Genomic DNA, 16578 nt, shown 5'->3' on the forward strand with positions numbered 1-16578 from the left:
GAACCATAGCCTAGTTCCGTATCCTTTAGCTGCAGCACTAAAACCACAATGGGGAGCAATTTTCTGCTTATTATAGGATTAGTTCTGTGGTATGTACCTAGTCTTAGAACAAATTGGATGTATATTGCTGTTTCGACTTAATCTAATTTGCTGATTTTCTCCTGAAACACAAGACAGTCAACATGAGCCGACGGATAAGTGGAGTTTTTGTGTACAATCGTATTGGCCGATATATGACCTTTTAGGGCTAGGTCCTTGACCGACCTTGTATTACTTAGTTGATGAGTAGGGACATTGTAATTCTTCTAGCCTCTTGTCCTTGCACACTGAACGATTGTGCCCTGCCTGTTCTAGCTCCCTACTTACTCTTTCTCCTCTGACCCAGTCATCTATTGTTTAGCACTGTGACATTTCTTGTCTTTCCACTATGTGAGCCAAATTCATTGTACACTCTTCACCGGCACATCAGAACAATAAAAAAGCCAGCGTGTGACCATTGTTGTTGATCTAGCATAGCGTATTGCTTACATGAAGGGAGTGAAATAAACTTTGTGTCTTTTTCTTGCAGTACATTGGAAGCTTGGATGTTCCGCGCCCGAACAGCAGAGTGGAGATAGTGGCGGCAATGAGACGAATACGGGTATGTTTGAGACATTTGTTAAATGAAAAACCTCCACTTTCACAAAAAAAAAATAATTTATGATTGCTAAAAGGCTCTTTGAAATGTTATGTTAAAAATAACTTTCCATTTCAGTCTGCGACCTTTTCTAAGACTGCCAAAAAAAAAGGATCGAACATTCTTGTAACCATGGCAATAGTACGCTGTTTGTAGATGGGATTTTGCAGTGTGCTCATAAATCTGGTCATCTGATTGTCTAGTTTTCTTAAATGTCCACATAGAGGGTGAGGGCAGAATAAATACTTGATATATTATAACCACAAGTATCTTGTGTGCTACTGTTGTTAATCAATACTTCCCATTATAAGCTGCTCCCATCTTTTGACACACTCAAATGTGCATATACCAAAATAAATTATATACAGTGGCGTATTGCCTTTATCTCAGATCTTACTGCATAAATATCTCCTATACTCAAACGCAACATTTACATGCAAACAAAAATCCAAAAAGTTAAAGTTCTTTGTGACTCCCCCACAATGTTCATTCATACTCTCCACTCCATGTGTAATTCAATTTGTGTTTGTTCCAACTCTTTTCTTGGCAAGAACCTCTTGTTTAATACATTGCTTTTATCACTGTTCCACCTCCTGTGTATCACCAAAACTAGTTGTGCCCTCACCTACTATATTTGACTCCCATATATTAAAAGATCAAAAATGGCTTGGGCCCCCTTCTAAAAATCCTCTTGCTTCTCAGCCCGATTTGTCACTTGTCCTCCAGAACACCATATCAAACCATCCAAAAGAAACACAAACAGACTCTCCATGGTGCTTAACCTTTTTAAAATACTTGACTAGGGTAGACCAGAGTTCACCTCCAAACCTGACCTCTACCTGAGTCTTTCCAAAACTCCACCTCCCCATACCTCTTAGGAAAAACCACACAACACGCAAGGGGAGTTAAATGGCCGAATCGGCCTTTTATTAAACATAAGCTTTTTCTTAAATAATAAAACATAAGAAATACCCCTATCCACATAACAATGATTTGAGGTCCTTGACCGGTACCATATAGCCAAAACGTTATGTCTGTGGCACCAGATAGCTAAGTTGCGACCCCAACCACCAAATGCCACCTTGGGGCCTAACTCAGTTGACCTCCGACCCTCACTGGTCTTAATACTACCCGGTCTCTATGCACCAACTCGAGGATGCCATACTTTAGATGGGTCTGCACCATTTTCCCAATAACCAGATTTAGACCACCGTCAAGGGCCCCAAATGCCAAAGAACATGACTACCGGAAAAAAACAAAGGGAGGGAGGGATGTTCATCCGACGGATTCTGCTCTGCAAGTGAACCTAACCACTCCTCCCCAGCAACTATACTTTCCAGCTCCTCCCAATCACCCCACCTCCTGGACCAATCAGGTAAACATTAGTGCTTGCCACACAGCTTTAAAATAGTTAACCCCTTCTGCCTGCTTACCCTTACACTCTGTCATGCTGTATGCCTTCTGCTGAATACGTTCCTTCTCAGCTCCAGCCATGCCTTTAATTCAGCCACCCATTAAAATACTGCTCACATTACATGATATAAATAGGGCATCCACATAAAAAGCCTCAGTAAGGGTCCTTTCACTCGGGTTGTCCAATCAGGTCCTCCTGTCAGTTTTTCAGGCGGACCTGATTGGACCCTCCAGTGCCCCCTATGTAGCGGCGGATGTCAGCGGACACATGTCCACTGATGCCCGCCACCATCCGATCCAGATCCTGCTTGCAAAAAACAGACGGAGGGTGGTCCTATTTTCCATCCGTCTGGCGGATAGGATCGAATGGAAACATACAGGTGGTCCGTTTCCATCTGATTTTCTCATTGAGAAGAGTGGGACTGTGTCCATGTCTGCTCTGCACAGTGGAGCGAACAGGACCTGTCATCCGCCTGCTCAGCAGGGATCAGCGGAGCGATCCCCCTCTTGACCAAGCGGAATCTGCTACACAGAGGCGCCTGTGTGAAAGGGGCCTTACAGTCAACCAATGCAGTAATGGTGTTCAGCGCCAGCTCGCTATATAAAATACCGCATTTCCGGGTTCCGCTGAATGTGGTACCATCCATTAGGCTCCGCTCCTACGCATTTCATCACCAGTTACACGACTTCACCAGGGAATCCTCCTGAGATATAGCACTACACCAATGTATGTAGCTTTAATACTTTCATTCACCAGAATGTTAATAGGTTGCTTTACCAAAAGTTTGTCTCTACAAGGGTACTTGTATAGCTGCCATAGATTCAGTGTTGTTTGTAGGTCATTTGATTATAGTAAATGCTGATACTCCTCCCTCAGTGTTTGAAATTTTGATTAATGCATTGGAATAGTTTATTTTATTTTAAAAGAACTGAAGCCGATCTGAAGTAAAATATATGCCCTCTATGCTGTGTAGCAATTCACCTTGGGGTATTTCGTTTATTTCCACAACAGAACTGGAGCTACAGGTTATCTAGTAAGTAAATCATAGGCTAGCACTCCAGGTGTTAAGATTTAAGTTCTACAGGGCATATTTTTTTTTACCAGGTTAGATCATAATGCTGCTTTTGTGTAAATGGGCTTACAAGGGCCCTTTCATACCACATTCGTTGGGCTGCATTGCCCAATGCAGGTCCAATGCAATGACAAGCTAAAATCTCTTGTTTTCAGTGGACCCAATTCAAATCAACCCATTGCATTGATGTGCACTTGGTGAAAATGGAAAGTGTTACCATTTAGCCAGTGCAGCGCAGTATGTTGCAGGGTGTGTTTAGTGTTTTGGCTACTGTTGTGGAAAAAGATGCACATTTAGAGCCCGTTCACACTGGGGCGATCCGACTTGCCGGGGCAACCTCACAGGTCACAGCGTGCAGCTTGCACCGCGACCTCGGAGCGGCCTGCACGGACTTCATAACATTGAAGTCAATGCAGGTCGCTCCAGGTCGCCCCAAAGAAGCTCCGGACCCTTTTTTCTAAGTCGGAGCGACTTGTGTCGCTCCTATTAGAACGGGTCCACAGCTTCTCTATGGCAGGCGACCTGTCAGGCAACCAGGTCGCCTGACAGGTCGCCCCAGTGTGAACGGGGTCTAATGCAACATGTTAATTGCATGTCAACTCAAATGAGTTTAATACATATGGTGTGAGTCCAGTTATGAAACAAGTATTTTTAACATGGCACTCCACCACAACTACTGTCTACAGAATGGGTTCTCGAGTAAAAGCACATGCACTCAAGGGAGTAGTTGTCCTCCTTATGGTACATTTATGCTACTTCTTCTATCCAGAGGGTTCTGTGCAACATTATGCAGAGCACGCTCTACAGGCTCCATACTGTTCTATGCACTTTAAAAATTAAATGTAATGCAGATGCATGTGGCGTATTAGCTTTGATGCCCTGTGGAGAGAATCTAAAGATTTCCTCTATAAATAGGACACTTAGTGGCTGGACATGTGGGGGTAGACTCTGCATTTCTATGATAAAATGTCATGCATACCATTAAAGCCCAAAATGCAGGTTAATTTACCTGTTTAAGTTGTTTTTCAATGCATCATCATGGTGCTGACATCACTAGTGGGTATTCTGTGCTGCAGTCTGCATGCTAATGGTAATGCCCATTCACTGCATAGAGGAAGAGAAGAACAGAAATTCTTTGCCTTAGTTTATTGTATAGCAGCTGTGGAAGTACAATGGTAGTATAGTGGTATAGTGCTGGGAATAAAAACCTTCAGGTGACCAGCTCCAGTAATTATGGAGAAGTCCTAAGTTCCCCTATGACCCCAATTCTGCCACTCACTGGTCCTTCCCACAGACCCCCATCATCTACTGCCCCAGCACATGTACAATCCAATGAGATCATCAAATGTCCAAGACAATTTATTGATAAAATTGATTCATAGCAGAATAGAGCCAATGCATTTTGGGCTAGCAACCCCCCCCCCCCCCCAGAGAGAGTTGACCATTTAATAATATCACTAGGCCTACAAATTGCTTTATCTTTAAAAGCGGAAAAACTAGTTTAATAAGAGATAGATAGATAGATACATAGATAGATACATAGATAGATAGATAGATAGATAGATAGATAGATAGATAGATAGATAGATAGATAGATAGATAGATAGATAGATAGATAGATAGATAGATAGATAGATAGATAGATAGATAGATAGATAGATAGATAGATAGATAGATAGATAGATAGATAGATAGATAGATAGATAGATAGATAGATAGATAGATAGATACATAGATAGATAGATACATAGATAGATAGATACATAGATAGATAGATAGATAGATAGATAGATAGATACATAGATAGATAGATAGATAGATATAATTTATTTGATAAAAAGAGAGAGAGGTGGGGACTTTGAGTGAGAGACGTGACAAGTCTGGCAGGAAACAAATAACATGTTTATTAGTACATACAGTTAAATATGATGTTACAATAAATCGACATGTTAAGAGAGCAGATAAGTGGTCCCCCAGTCCAATTGCATAGAAATTAGCAGAGCGGAATTCCATATATGATAAAGTATTGGGGAGTACACACAGCATCATAGACTGAAAATCCAAGTAATAGTAGAGTAGTAGTAGAATTTAAAACATCATAACCTCAACGCGTTTCGTGGCCCAATTTGCCACTTCATCTAGATGTAAATAAAATCTAAAAAGATTTCTATGCAATTGGACTGGGGGGCCACTTATCTGCTCTCTCAACATGTCGATTTATTTTAACATCATATGTCATATTTAACTGTATGTACTAATAAATATGTTATTTGTTTCCTGCCAGACTTGTCACGTCTCTCACTCAAAGTCCCAACCTCTCTCTAATTTTATTTATTTAGCTATAATGTCGGGAGGTATGGAGAAACTTTTGGAGAGGGTTACATTTCTTGCCTGGCTTTACCGTAGGCAGATGGATGAATAAATAAAACCAGTTTTTAGATATAGTGGGGGAAAAATGAGGTCTAGTTTGTAGAACAGGAGAATGCAAAGATGGGGGGTTTTTGCCTGGAAGGAACAGAATTTGTATTTGTACATTTCTATTGCCTGATTTGTTTCCTTAGGAAACACAGTATCATCATATTTCTTATTTTATTCCCTTAGAAGTAAAAGGGCTTTATAAAAATGTAAATGGTCAGAATTCTCAGCGTTTTAGTAATTACCCCAGTGCTGTAGTGTCCCCTGTATATTAGCGCTATGATACGTGTTTTATGTCTGCCTGCTTTTCGGGCTTGTTGAATAATTGATAAAAACACAACATTGATCTTAGTTTGAATTTTCCTGGAGTCTAACTTGCCTAATCTGCCATGTACTCCTCCTGAATAAGTTATGGAAGAAGGTTTGAAATAATATGTATATTTAATACCTCGAAGTAGGATGGTTCTTGTAGAGCATAATTATGACTGTACAGATTGCAGATGTGGGGTCGTGGTTTTATGCCGATAGATTGGGAGTTTTTGAGATATATATATATATATATTTATAACTTTGTCTTAGTCCTCCTAATGATACATTGGAGACCACTGTGTGAATTAATCAATGATTGATGACACGTGGATTCTTAATTGATGCTTGAACATATATAAGCTTTTGTACTTGTATAGAGATTTAGATGTATTTCTGTATGAGGAAGGACTTTAACCTTTGAGTCCGAAACGTTACAATTGAAATACTATGATATTGTACTGGTATGTACTTTGGATATCTTTCCAATAAAGAAAGAATTGTGCAGCAATCCCTGTGGACTTTTTCTCTTATATATATATATATATATATATATATATATATATATATATATATGTATATGTATAAAGCCTGTGGGATGGCTTGATTGCTTTGCACACGACCTCAACAAACCATTGCTGTTGTGCTGCTCACCAACCTTTTGAATATATATATATATATATATAACGTGCTGTTGCTTCAATACTTTTTCCCTGGAGTGGTAGTCCTGTTTTTATAGGTCATCATACACAGGGTCTGCCACAGATGCTAATAATTTTCAAAGTGAATATCAAAGCAAAATAAAAAACATATATTATACAGCCACACTGTCTGAACTCTAAATACTAAAGCAAACAAAATGAATAAATGAAAAAACGAAAAAAATAAAGTGATGCACAGCAGCTGCATTCTATACTAGAACAGTTTTTACATATAAGCAGTGCTATACCATATATTTCCAAACTCCATGATTATATCCGTGAATATTATACAAATACAAAATCAGAAAGTCCCAAATATAATTCCTGTGGCATCATTGTAAAGTCAATCTTCAACCGTCCACCACAGTCATATTTTCCAAATACAAGTGCTGTGAAAATCTTCGATCACCACAAGAAAGCCACACACCAAATTTTTTGAACCTAAAGGTCTTATTACACATAAATTCCAAACCAAGAATGGTTCAACTGTATAAACCTCTTCAACACTTCCCCCAACTCACTCCTCTTATAAAGTCATTAAAACCTTCCAAAAAAAAATTCTCACATTTAGTAAGTGCACACCGCACTATAGATAAACCACATATGTATTACAAGCATAAAGAATGTATTGTTTGTCACCTTAAAATTCCAGGCTGGTGTGCCAGGAGTAATGCACCAACATGGTGACATCACCTAATGTGGTTTCTTTTGATGCGTTTAGTCACTTAGTCTTCATCATACTCCTGATGAAGTCAACGTGACGAAATGCATAGAGTGTTGTGTGCATTTAATGTCAGCATTTCTGTTAGAATGCTTTTAACGAAAAAGTGGTACTACACTAATAGGTATCTCTTTAACCACTTGCCTACTGTGCACTTAAACCCCCTTCCCATCCAGACCAATTTTTAGCTTTCAGCGCTCTCACACTTTGAATGACAATAGCGCGGTCATGCTACACTGTACCCATATGAAATTTTTATCATTTTTTTCACACAAATAGAGCTTTCTTTTGGTGGTATTTAATCACCTCTGGGGTTTTTATTTTTTACAAAAAAAAAAGAAAAAAGACAGAAAATTTTGTAAAAAAAAAAACATTTTTTTCTTATTTTCTGCGAGTAAATTTTGAAAATAAATACATTTTTTCTCCTTCACTGATGTGCGCTGATGAGGCGGCACTGTTGGGCACTGATAGGCTGCACTGATGGGCACTGATGAGGTGGCACTTATGGGCACTGATGAGGTGGCACTTATGGGCACTGATGAGGAGGTACTAATATGCCGCACTGATGAGCACTGATAGGCGGCACTGATAGGTGGCACTGCTGGGCACTGAGAGGCGGCACTGCTGGGCACTGAGAGGCGGCACTGCTGGGCACTGAGAGGCGGCACTGCTGGGCACTGAGAGGCGGCACTGCTGGGCACTGAGAGGCGGCACTGCTGGGCACTGAGAGGCGCACTGACGGGCGGCACTGATGGGCACTGATAGGCGGCACCGATGGGCACTGGCGGATGGCACTGATGGACACTGACAGGTGGCACTGATGAGCACTGATGGGCGGCACTGATGGGCAGCACCATCAGTGCCCACACTCAGTGCCCATAGTGCTGCCAGTCAGTGCTCATCAGTGCCTAGTAATCAGGGCACTGGTGATCGGTGCCCTGATTACATTTCTCTGTCCCCGGCAGCTGAGCAGCTCTCCTCCTTCCTCACACTGCAGTCTCCGTGTGAGGAAGGAGCGCTGGCGATGAGAGATGATCTCATATGTTTACATATGAGATCATCTCTCATCGCACGGCCCGATCACGTGGTAAATGGCCGCTGTGATTGGCCATTTACCACGATCTGTGATTGGCTGTGTCCAAGGGACACGGCCAACACAGATTTTCCACGATGCGTACTCGCGGGAGCGCGCGGGGAGCCTGTGTCTGGGAGGCCGTTTAAAGACGGCCTCCCGAAAATGTGGGTCCGCGCTGTCTTTCGGCTATAGCGCGGACCGGAAGTAGTTAAATTGGATAGATTTCTGCCATTGATCAGTGAGTTGATGAAGTGTCGTAGAAGATTATACAATTCAGCCTTCCTTGATTTAGAATTATTTTAGCATAATCAGATCCTTCTAGCTTAGGATAGATAAACTTTCTTGCGGTGGTCGAGGGCACTTGTATTTGCAGTGTGTCGCTTTGGTAGATGGTCGAAGATTCATATTACACTGATACCAAAGAAATTATATTTGGAAGTCTCTGATTTTAGAGACTTTTTGATTTTTTAATATGCATTGATATGAGTGTAATTAGTAATATATAGTAACACATATGGTGTTTAGAACTAGAAATTAAAAAAAAATATCAGTACCTATCTGAAGTACAGATCTGAAGTACATACGCATTTGCTCTTATTTAATCTGTTTGAAAATGCTGCAAGTGCAGAAAAATGCCTGCTGATCTGCTAGAAATCATGTGTGCTCCTAAATTCCTATTTAGAATAAATACACATTCCCTGGAACTCATGGAGCGTGTCAGAGAAACCTTTTAGAAATCCTGTCTCATAGAAGTGCGAAAAATGACAGAACTTGTATGGAACTTGTATGGAACTTGCTGGTAAGGTGTGCATAAATCTTTCATCAGAAATTGGCGGAGTTTTAGGCCTCATGCACACTGGAAGTTATCAAAACGTCAATAGAAAGCTGTAGCTGTAGAAGGAGTTTTTCAGCATTTTTTCAGTGTTTAGCTTTTTTTGCAGCTGTAGCGTTTTTTTAGCAAAACTATACTCCCACAAAAGCTTATGGCTCAAAAACGTGGATAAACGTCCAAAAGCAAGATTTTTTTTCTGCGTTTTTCAGCATTTTTCATCATTTTTAAGCTTTTGTCAGAGTTAGATAATTTTTACAGCTGAAAAACACCTCCTTAAACCCACTGGTTCAGGGTTTTTTTTTTTTCCAGTCAGAAAACACAGCTGCCAAAAACTGCTGATAACAGCCTATGTGTGCATGGACACATAGGATAACATGCTGGGGAGTTTACTGGCTGTACAAAAAAAACTTCTGATGCCAAAAACAGCAGCTGTAAAACCATCCAGTGTGCATGAGGCCTTAGACCCCATTCACACTACCGCGACTGGTCAGCCTGACAAGTCGCGGTCCATTGTGTGCTACGGGAACCGTTCTAATAGGAGCGAATCAAGTTGCTCCGACTTAGAAAAAGGTTCCTGTACTACTTCGGGGGGACATCAGAGCGACTTGCATAGACATTCATTATATGAAGTCCGTGCAAGTCGCGCCAAAGTCGCGGTGAACGCGACTTCACAGGTCGCCCCCGAAGTCGTGCCGCGTTAGTGTGAACCGGCACTTACAGGTAGAGCAACCATTTGAAGAAGTTTGAGTTGTAGCAATGTATCAAATGTCAGTTCCAGAGCACCTTAAAGACAAATTTTGTTTCAGAATTGTCTCAAAGAAGTGACACTGTAATACCACATCTGATACGAATAAAGATTTACTCCAATCTTTGAAGTGGCCTTATGTACTTCAACCTTCCTTATTACCAATATGGTGGTATTTCTTTATGAATCTACAACTTCTTTGTCACAGGTGTTGGTGTTCACAATGAAAATGTCACAGGGTTTCCATGAACTTGCTTTAGGCTCCTTTCACACAGGTGACATCCAGTTCCAATCAGAAAGTGATTGGTGGACAGATGCCCTGCTAAATCAGAGTCAAACAGAATAAGGGCTCTTTCACACGGTCCGCCTCCGTAGGGGGATCCGTGTTGCTCAGCGGGGATCGATCCCCGCTGAGTCGGCGGATGACAGCTCCGTCTCTGCTTGCAGAGCGGAGAGGGAGGTGTCTCAGCCCCCGCTGCTCTCTATGGGGGATCGGTTGAGAGCGGACCGCCTGTCCGCTCTCATCAGATCCGATCCGATTGCTGAAGGATGGAAAAATAGGGTTTCCATCCGTCCAGATTTCACGGACAGGATCGGATACGGATGGCAGCGGGTGTCAGCGGAGGTGTCTCCGCTGACACCCGCTGCCCCATAGAGCTGCATGGAGGATCCGATCAGATCCGCCTAAAAAACTGACAGGCGGATCTGATCGGATCGCCCGTGTGAAAGAGCCCTAAGGCTCCTTTCACACAGACGATCCGACCCACCTGTCAGTTTTTCAGGCGGGCCTGATCAGATGCTCCATGCATCCCTACGGGGCAGCAGGTGTCAGCGAAGACAACTCCGCTGCTATCTGATCCGATCCTGTCCATGAAATCCGGACAGATGAAAACCCTATTTTCCATCCGTCTGGGGGATCAGATCGGATGAGAATGGACAGGCAGTTGGTTCTCATCTGATCCCCCCATAGAGGGCAGCAGGAATCTGCCAGCTCTGTCTCTGCACACAGAGCGGAGACAGAGCTGTCATCCTCCTGCTCAGCGGGGATCGATCCGCAGATCCCCGCTGAGCAGGAGGATGACAGCTCTGTCTCCGCTCTGTGTGCAGAACTGACTTTGTCGGGCAGTGCGCCCGTGTGAAAGGGGCCTTAATGTCACTTTTGTGTGCCTGAGTTTTTTTTTTTTTTCCCCTGAACTTAACGGACCCATGTTAGGCTTCATGTACACATAGCCTATTATGACCACCGGCCGTAGAAAAACACAAATCACTGCGATATTGCTGCATTTTGCGGTCGGCAGTCAAAACGTTCCTATCCTGCATGCGATCCATCTGTGTTCAGGAGAGGGAGGTTGAGCCTTTTATGGGGTTGAGTTTAGGAGCTTTGGCAAAAAAAAAAAACACCAAAAGCTCCTAAACTCAATTTGAGACGTTCTAGTGTACATGAAGCCTTATTTCTATACACAGGTGAATCTGTACAGATGTGAATCTGTTTATATCCTTTTACCTCCAATCTGTCACATTTAAATGTAAAAAAACAGAAAGAGAGACACACTTTTTTCCATTTTGTTTTTTGGACCTACTGTAGGTTTTTGGGTGTAAACAGATTGATTTAAATCCTCGTACTCATCGACCAACATTGAGGTTCCAATCAGACAGATCCTCTTGAAAACTGACAGGTGGATCTGATCAGACCACTCATGTGATAGGGCCCATTTTGACCTAAAGCTTGGAAAACGATCACACGAGCCCAGTCTACCTGTAGCATTGTGGGTGTGACACGTCATTAGAGCCTGCAGAGAGCTTGTTTTCAATCAAATAGACCCGTCTGATAGACTTGCAGTGAGGTAATGGAATCAGCATTGCACAATCACCGTGCAGCACTGTTAAAGTGGGAAAAAAAAGGCTAGAGAACAATATATCTGTTAAATGCTGCCTCTCCTTTGCTTATGTACTGCCGCAAACATTTTCTACTAAATTGTCATCTAAATAAATGTTATTCCAGTTTGGTCACAAAGCTCCATCTCTAACCCCTTTCTCTGATGTTGCATCTGGTGGATGTGAATTCTGTGCTGCCCGACAACACTTTGGAGCTAAGGATGTCTCTTCGCTATGGGATTCAACAGCGTTGTCAGCCAGCAGAGACCCCCAGACCAGCCAGATCTTGGTGTTCACGTGACAGCATAGAAAAAAGCAAAATTGTATTGAGATAGTGATGTAGTAAATATCTATGAGGTATATAAAAACAAATAGGCAAAGCTTGAAAATGTAGTGCGCACATTTGGCAGCTCCATGTAAATATGTAATTACAAACTATATAAAAGAGTTTTAATATCTTAACATTGATCGCTAAGACTATATGTGTCAGCATTTTACATTCACATAACATGTTCATCATAAATGAGTACAACCCAACAGATTTGTCAGAAAACCTTTACTTTCCTTTCAGAATCAACTATACTACTAAATACTCCCACAAAGAGAGATTTGGTAATTTGCACAAACAAAAAAGTATTTTTCCTAACAAATTCATTCAAGACCATGTTGCAAAAAGGAATACACCCCAATGAAAGTCTTAGGCCCCTTTTACACTTGCCACTCCGTCGGCGGACTCCGTTTTACTTAGCGGGGGGGGTCTATCCGCCGTTCCCCCCACTGAGCAAAGCGGATGGCAGCTGTCGGGTCCCTGCTCTTCTATATGGGGGAATCGGATAAGAACGGACCGCTTGTCCGTTATCACCCGATCCAATCCGCCAGACGGATGGAAAATAGGGTTTCCATCCGTCCCAATTTGATGGACACAATCGGATCGGATGTCAATCGACATATCTCCGCTGACATCCGATGCCCCATAGAGATGCATGAGGCATTCATTCTGATCCGCCTGAAAAAATGACCTGAACGGTCCGGGAGTGTGAAAGGGGCCTTAGGAGAAAAGCTAAATTTTAGACAAAATTCCTAATGAACAGGGATTAAACCACAGATGAGTCTAATATTTAATTAAACAGGTGTCCAGCAGACAGTTGATTATAAAAGGGCATTACTTAACAAAGAAACCCCTTCCCCATTTCATGCTGTCAGCAATGGCACCACATGAAAGAGAAATGTCACAGGGCCTTAGAACACCTTGACAGCAGCGTCTTCTGATAAGAAGGGTTGAAGAAATCGCCATGCAAGTTCACTGCGGTTAGTTAAAGAAATAGAAAGCCAAGCTGGGGTGATTGTTTCCGTGACACAATACGGCATGCACTGCAGAGAAATTGCATGCATGGGTGTTATCCATAAAGGAAGCCTCTCCATGCACAAAAAAGCCACCCTAAAATTTGCTAGGGCCCATGCTGAAAAAGAAGACGATTACTCTGGACTCTGTACTCTGGAGCGATGAGACCATGAGAAATGTTTTTGGGACTGATGGCTTCAAAACTGTATGGTGTCGCAAAGGTGAAGAGTACAAAGAAAAATGCATGGTGCCTACAGTGAAACATGGTGGTGGCAGTGTCCTTCTAAAGGGTTGCATGAGTGCTGCTGTTGGGGAACTGCATTTTATTGATGGTATCATGAATCCCCAAATGTACTGCTCTATTTTGAAAGAGAAGCTGCCACCATAACTCCGTGCCCTTAGTTGTCGTGCACTTTTCCAACATGACAATGATCCAAAACACACATTTAAGGCCACTGTTGTATTTCTGAAGAAGCACAAGGTGAAAGTGATTCAATGGCCAAGTATGTCTTTTGATCTGAACTCAATTAAACAACTGAAGAGTGGTTATGAATAGACAAGTTAGCATCACTCTCCATCCAGCATCCAGACTCTAATGAACGGTTCGGCTCGCTTTTGTGCTTTTCCACTGCTGGTACCCCATGGTACGGTGTAGGAACGGTTCGGTACGGTACGGCGGCGCTTTTCCACTGCATGGAACCGAACGGTACGGCTCTCAAAAACAGTACCACCTCGATTGTGGTTCCAAGAGGTACCATACCCGGTACCATATCCCACAATCCTTTGCATGCAGTCACTACTAGCCACTGATCAGAGAATCGTTATCCCACCCACTTAACTTTAGTACTACTTTAGTGGAAAAGCAAACCGTACCGAACCGTTCCAACACCGTACCATGCAGTGGAAAAGCAAACCGGGCCAAGCAGGGCCGAGTAGAGCCGAGCCGGTACTTGCAGTGGAAAAATGCCATAATAGAGGTCGTTCTTGAAGAATGGAAAAATATAGATATTGCAATATTTCGCCAACTTGTTAATTTCATGCCTAGAAGACTTGGTGCTGTCCTTACAAATCATGGAGCTCATACAAAATACTAGATGTAGTAGTTTTTGTTGTGGGGTGTATTCATTTTTGCAATAATTTGAGAAAAAATTAAGATTTTCTCATATCTCAGTTATATCGTTAACCTTACTTTAATGTAATGAGCTAAACAATTGTTCTATAAAACTCAGTTTTGTCAAAATTTTGGAAATTGTTCTTGTGTTCATTGAGATATTGATTAAAATCTTTTTTTCTCCAAAAGGGGTGTACTCATTTATGCTAAGCACTATATATATTTAACAAATATGAGATGCTATTTTTCTTTTGTTGTTGAATATCCATCAACAGTAGCTGGAGAATGTATGCAGTTGGCTTTCTGTAAGAGACGAGCCGCTGACACCGTCTCTGGGGGCTGCGCTCACCACTAATCTGACATGCTGAGTATATGACAGGGCAGCTTGAAATAGTCTGCGAGATGTTTTCTGCTATAAACCAGACAGAGATAGAGGACAAACGGAATGGGGATAAATGTGCTTGGAGCAGACAGATTACAGCACAGAATGGATATTAATCCTCCATCATTCTGTAACTGAGATTCTCTGGTGCTTGGGGAGGTGGGGGGATTTATGTGGCTTTAGATGGCCTGCTTTTATGCTATAGAATATTAAACATGTATAATACATACATTTACAGTGAGGAGATATTTAGACTTTGATCCTTTAAATTCAAGATATCTGTACTGACTTTGTATCAATTTAATTCCAGTTTATGACAGTTTATACCTGCCAATTTTTAATATGCGTGTTCTTAAGTGCCGGTTCACACTACTCCGACTTGTCAGGTGACTTGGTCGCCTGACAAGTCCTGCTCCATTCTGTACTATGGGAACCGTTCTAATAGGAGCGACTTGCATTGACTTCCATTATGTGAAGTCAGTGCAAGCCGCGCTGAAGTCGCGGTGCAGGGCGACTTGTTCAAGTCGCCCCGAAGTCGTGTCGCCATAGTGTGAACCGACTCTAAAGCTGAACTCTGGGATAAGCAAATATTGTAAAACATTCATCATGCGTATTCTTGAATCTTGGTGTTCTTTGTGTATTTCTCCCAGACCTGTGTAGTAATCCAGCGTGAAACATTACCTGAAGGTGCTTCTTGTAAAAAAGACCAGTCCCTACTGTGCTATTACTTTGTACGGGAGGACTGGTCTTGTATCCGCCCCTTCTGTCGTTTTCTGTAGATCTCTTGTAGGGGGTGGGGCATGGTAGGTCCTTCCCACTGCTTTGCTCTCTGCACTGGCTATGTACAGCGCACAGTGATGATGTCACCACTACTTGCGCAAGGCAATATCTGGGTTCGCGAATGCATTTGGTGCACAAAAAGTGAATTTATTGGAATATTTAAATAACATTTTTTGTGCCGGAGTTCAGCTTTAAAGGGTTAGTCATAAAAAAAATGAAAAGATGAACTAACACCATACGTCCTCCACCACCCCCTTGTCTCCGCTGTACTTAACCTCCGTGGGTGTAGCATGCAGGGAATTGAAATCCCCACTCTTCTCCCTATTCGTTCTACAGCACTTCTAGGTTGGATCAGAGCGACGCTCTGTGCCAGCGCTGACCAATCAGAATTGCTCTGATCCATGCCGAGAGCCCTGCAGAATGAAGAGAGGGAATAGTGGGGATTTCGGATTCCTGGGCCTCTACGGTGATTGCATAGACACTAATGGCTCATCACCCACAGAGGTGAAGAAGTACAATGCGGACGGGGGGAGGAGAGGGTGTACGGCGTTCATATTTTAATTTTTTTTCTGAAAAAGTGAACTTACACTTTAGGCAGATGAGGCTGTAAGGAGATATAGGTTGTATATCGGGAACCCATTGGATAATGCCTGAAACAAAGCTGCTCTTCATCTGTCAGACCCTTCCAAAACAATACAATTTGATAATATATTGCTTTTGGGTTAAAGATTATCAGTGATTAGGGAGAGGTGTTTACTGGTCTAATCCCTTATGAATCACAATGTTCACAAAGCCTACCTTACTAAGCATAGGTAATCATTCACCCAGCCATTCACGTACTGCAAGAATAGAAACAATGACTGGGGTTTCGTTGCTGTTAATGCATCTATGGTCCTAAGCAAGACAGTTTAAGGCCTTTATTTATAGTCAATAAAACGCCTTTTAATTATCTGCACAATGGCATAGAAGCCTAAAGCTGGCCATACACCATAGAAATTCCTTTAAAAAGATTGTAAACCAAAAAATTGTTATTTTTTTCACCCTGAAAGAGAAAGACAAAATGAGCTAGTATGCATTGCATACTAGCTCATTATCAAATACCTTTGAACGAGCCCCCGCCGTGCCACTCGC

At 42.2% G+C, this 16578-nt stretch overlaps 1 protein-coding gene across 2 annotated transcripts in view; it reads left to right on the forward strand.

Moving 5' to 3' along the window:
- LOC309561825 (carboxyl-terminal PDZ ligand of neuronal nitric oxide synthase protein-like) overlaps positions 1-16578 on the forward strand; it is a 224134-nt gene that overhangs the window by 68152 nt on the left and 139404 nt on the right. For both annotated transcript variants that reach the window (XM_082265878.1, XM_082265879.1), the window contains exon 2: positions 569-640. In XM_082265878.1, the coding sequence (XP_082122004.1) occupies positions 569-640 (72 nt within the window). The remainder of the gene's footprint in view (positions 1-568; positions 641-16578) is intronic.

This window comes from Pelophylax lessonae (genome assembly GCF_965119305.1).
Source record: "Pelophylax lessonae genome assembly, chromosome: 8".
NCBI classification, from domain to species: Eukaryota; Metazoa; Chordata; class Amphibia; order Anura; family Ranidae; genus Pelophylax; species Pelophylax lessonae.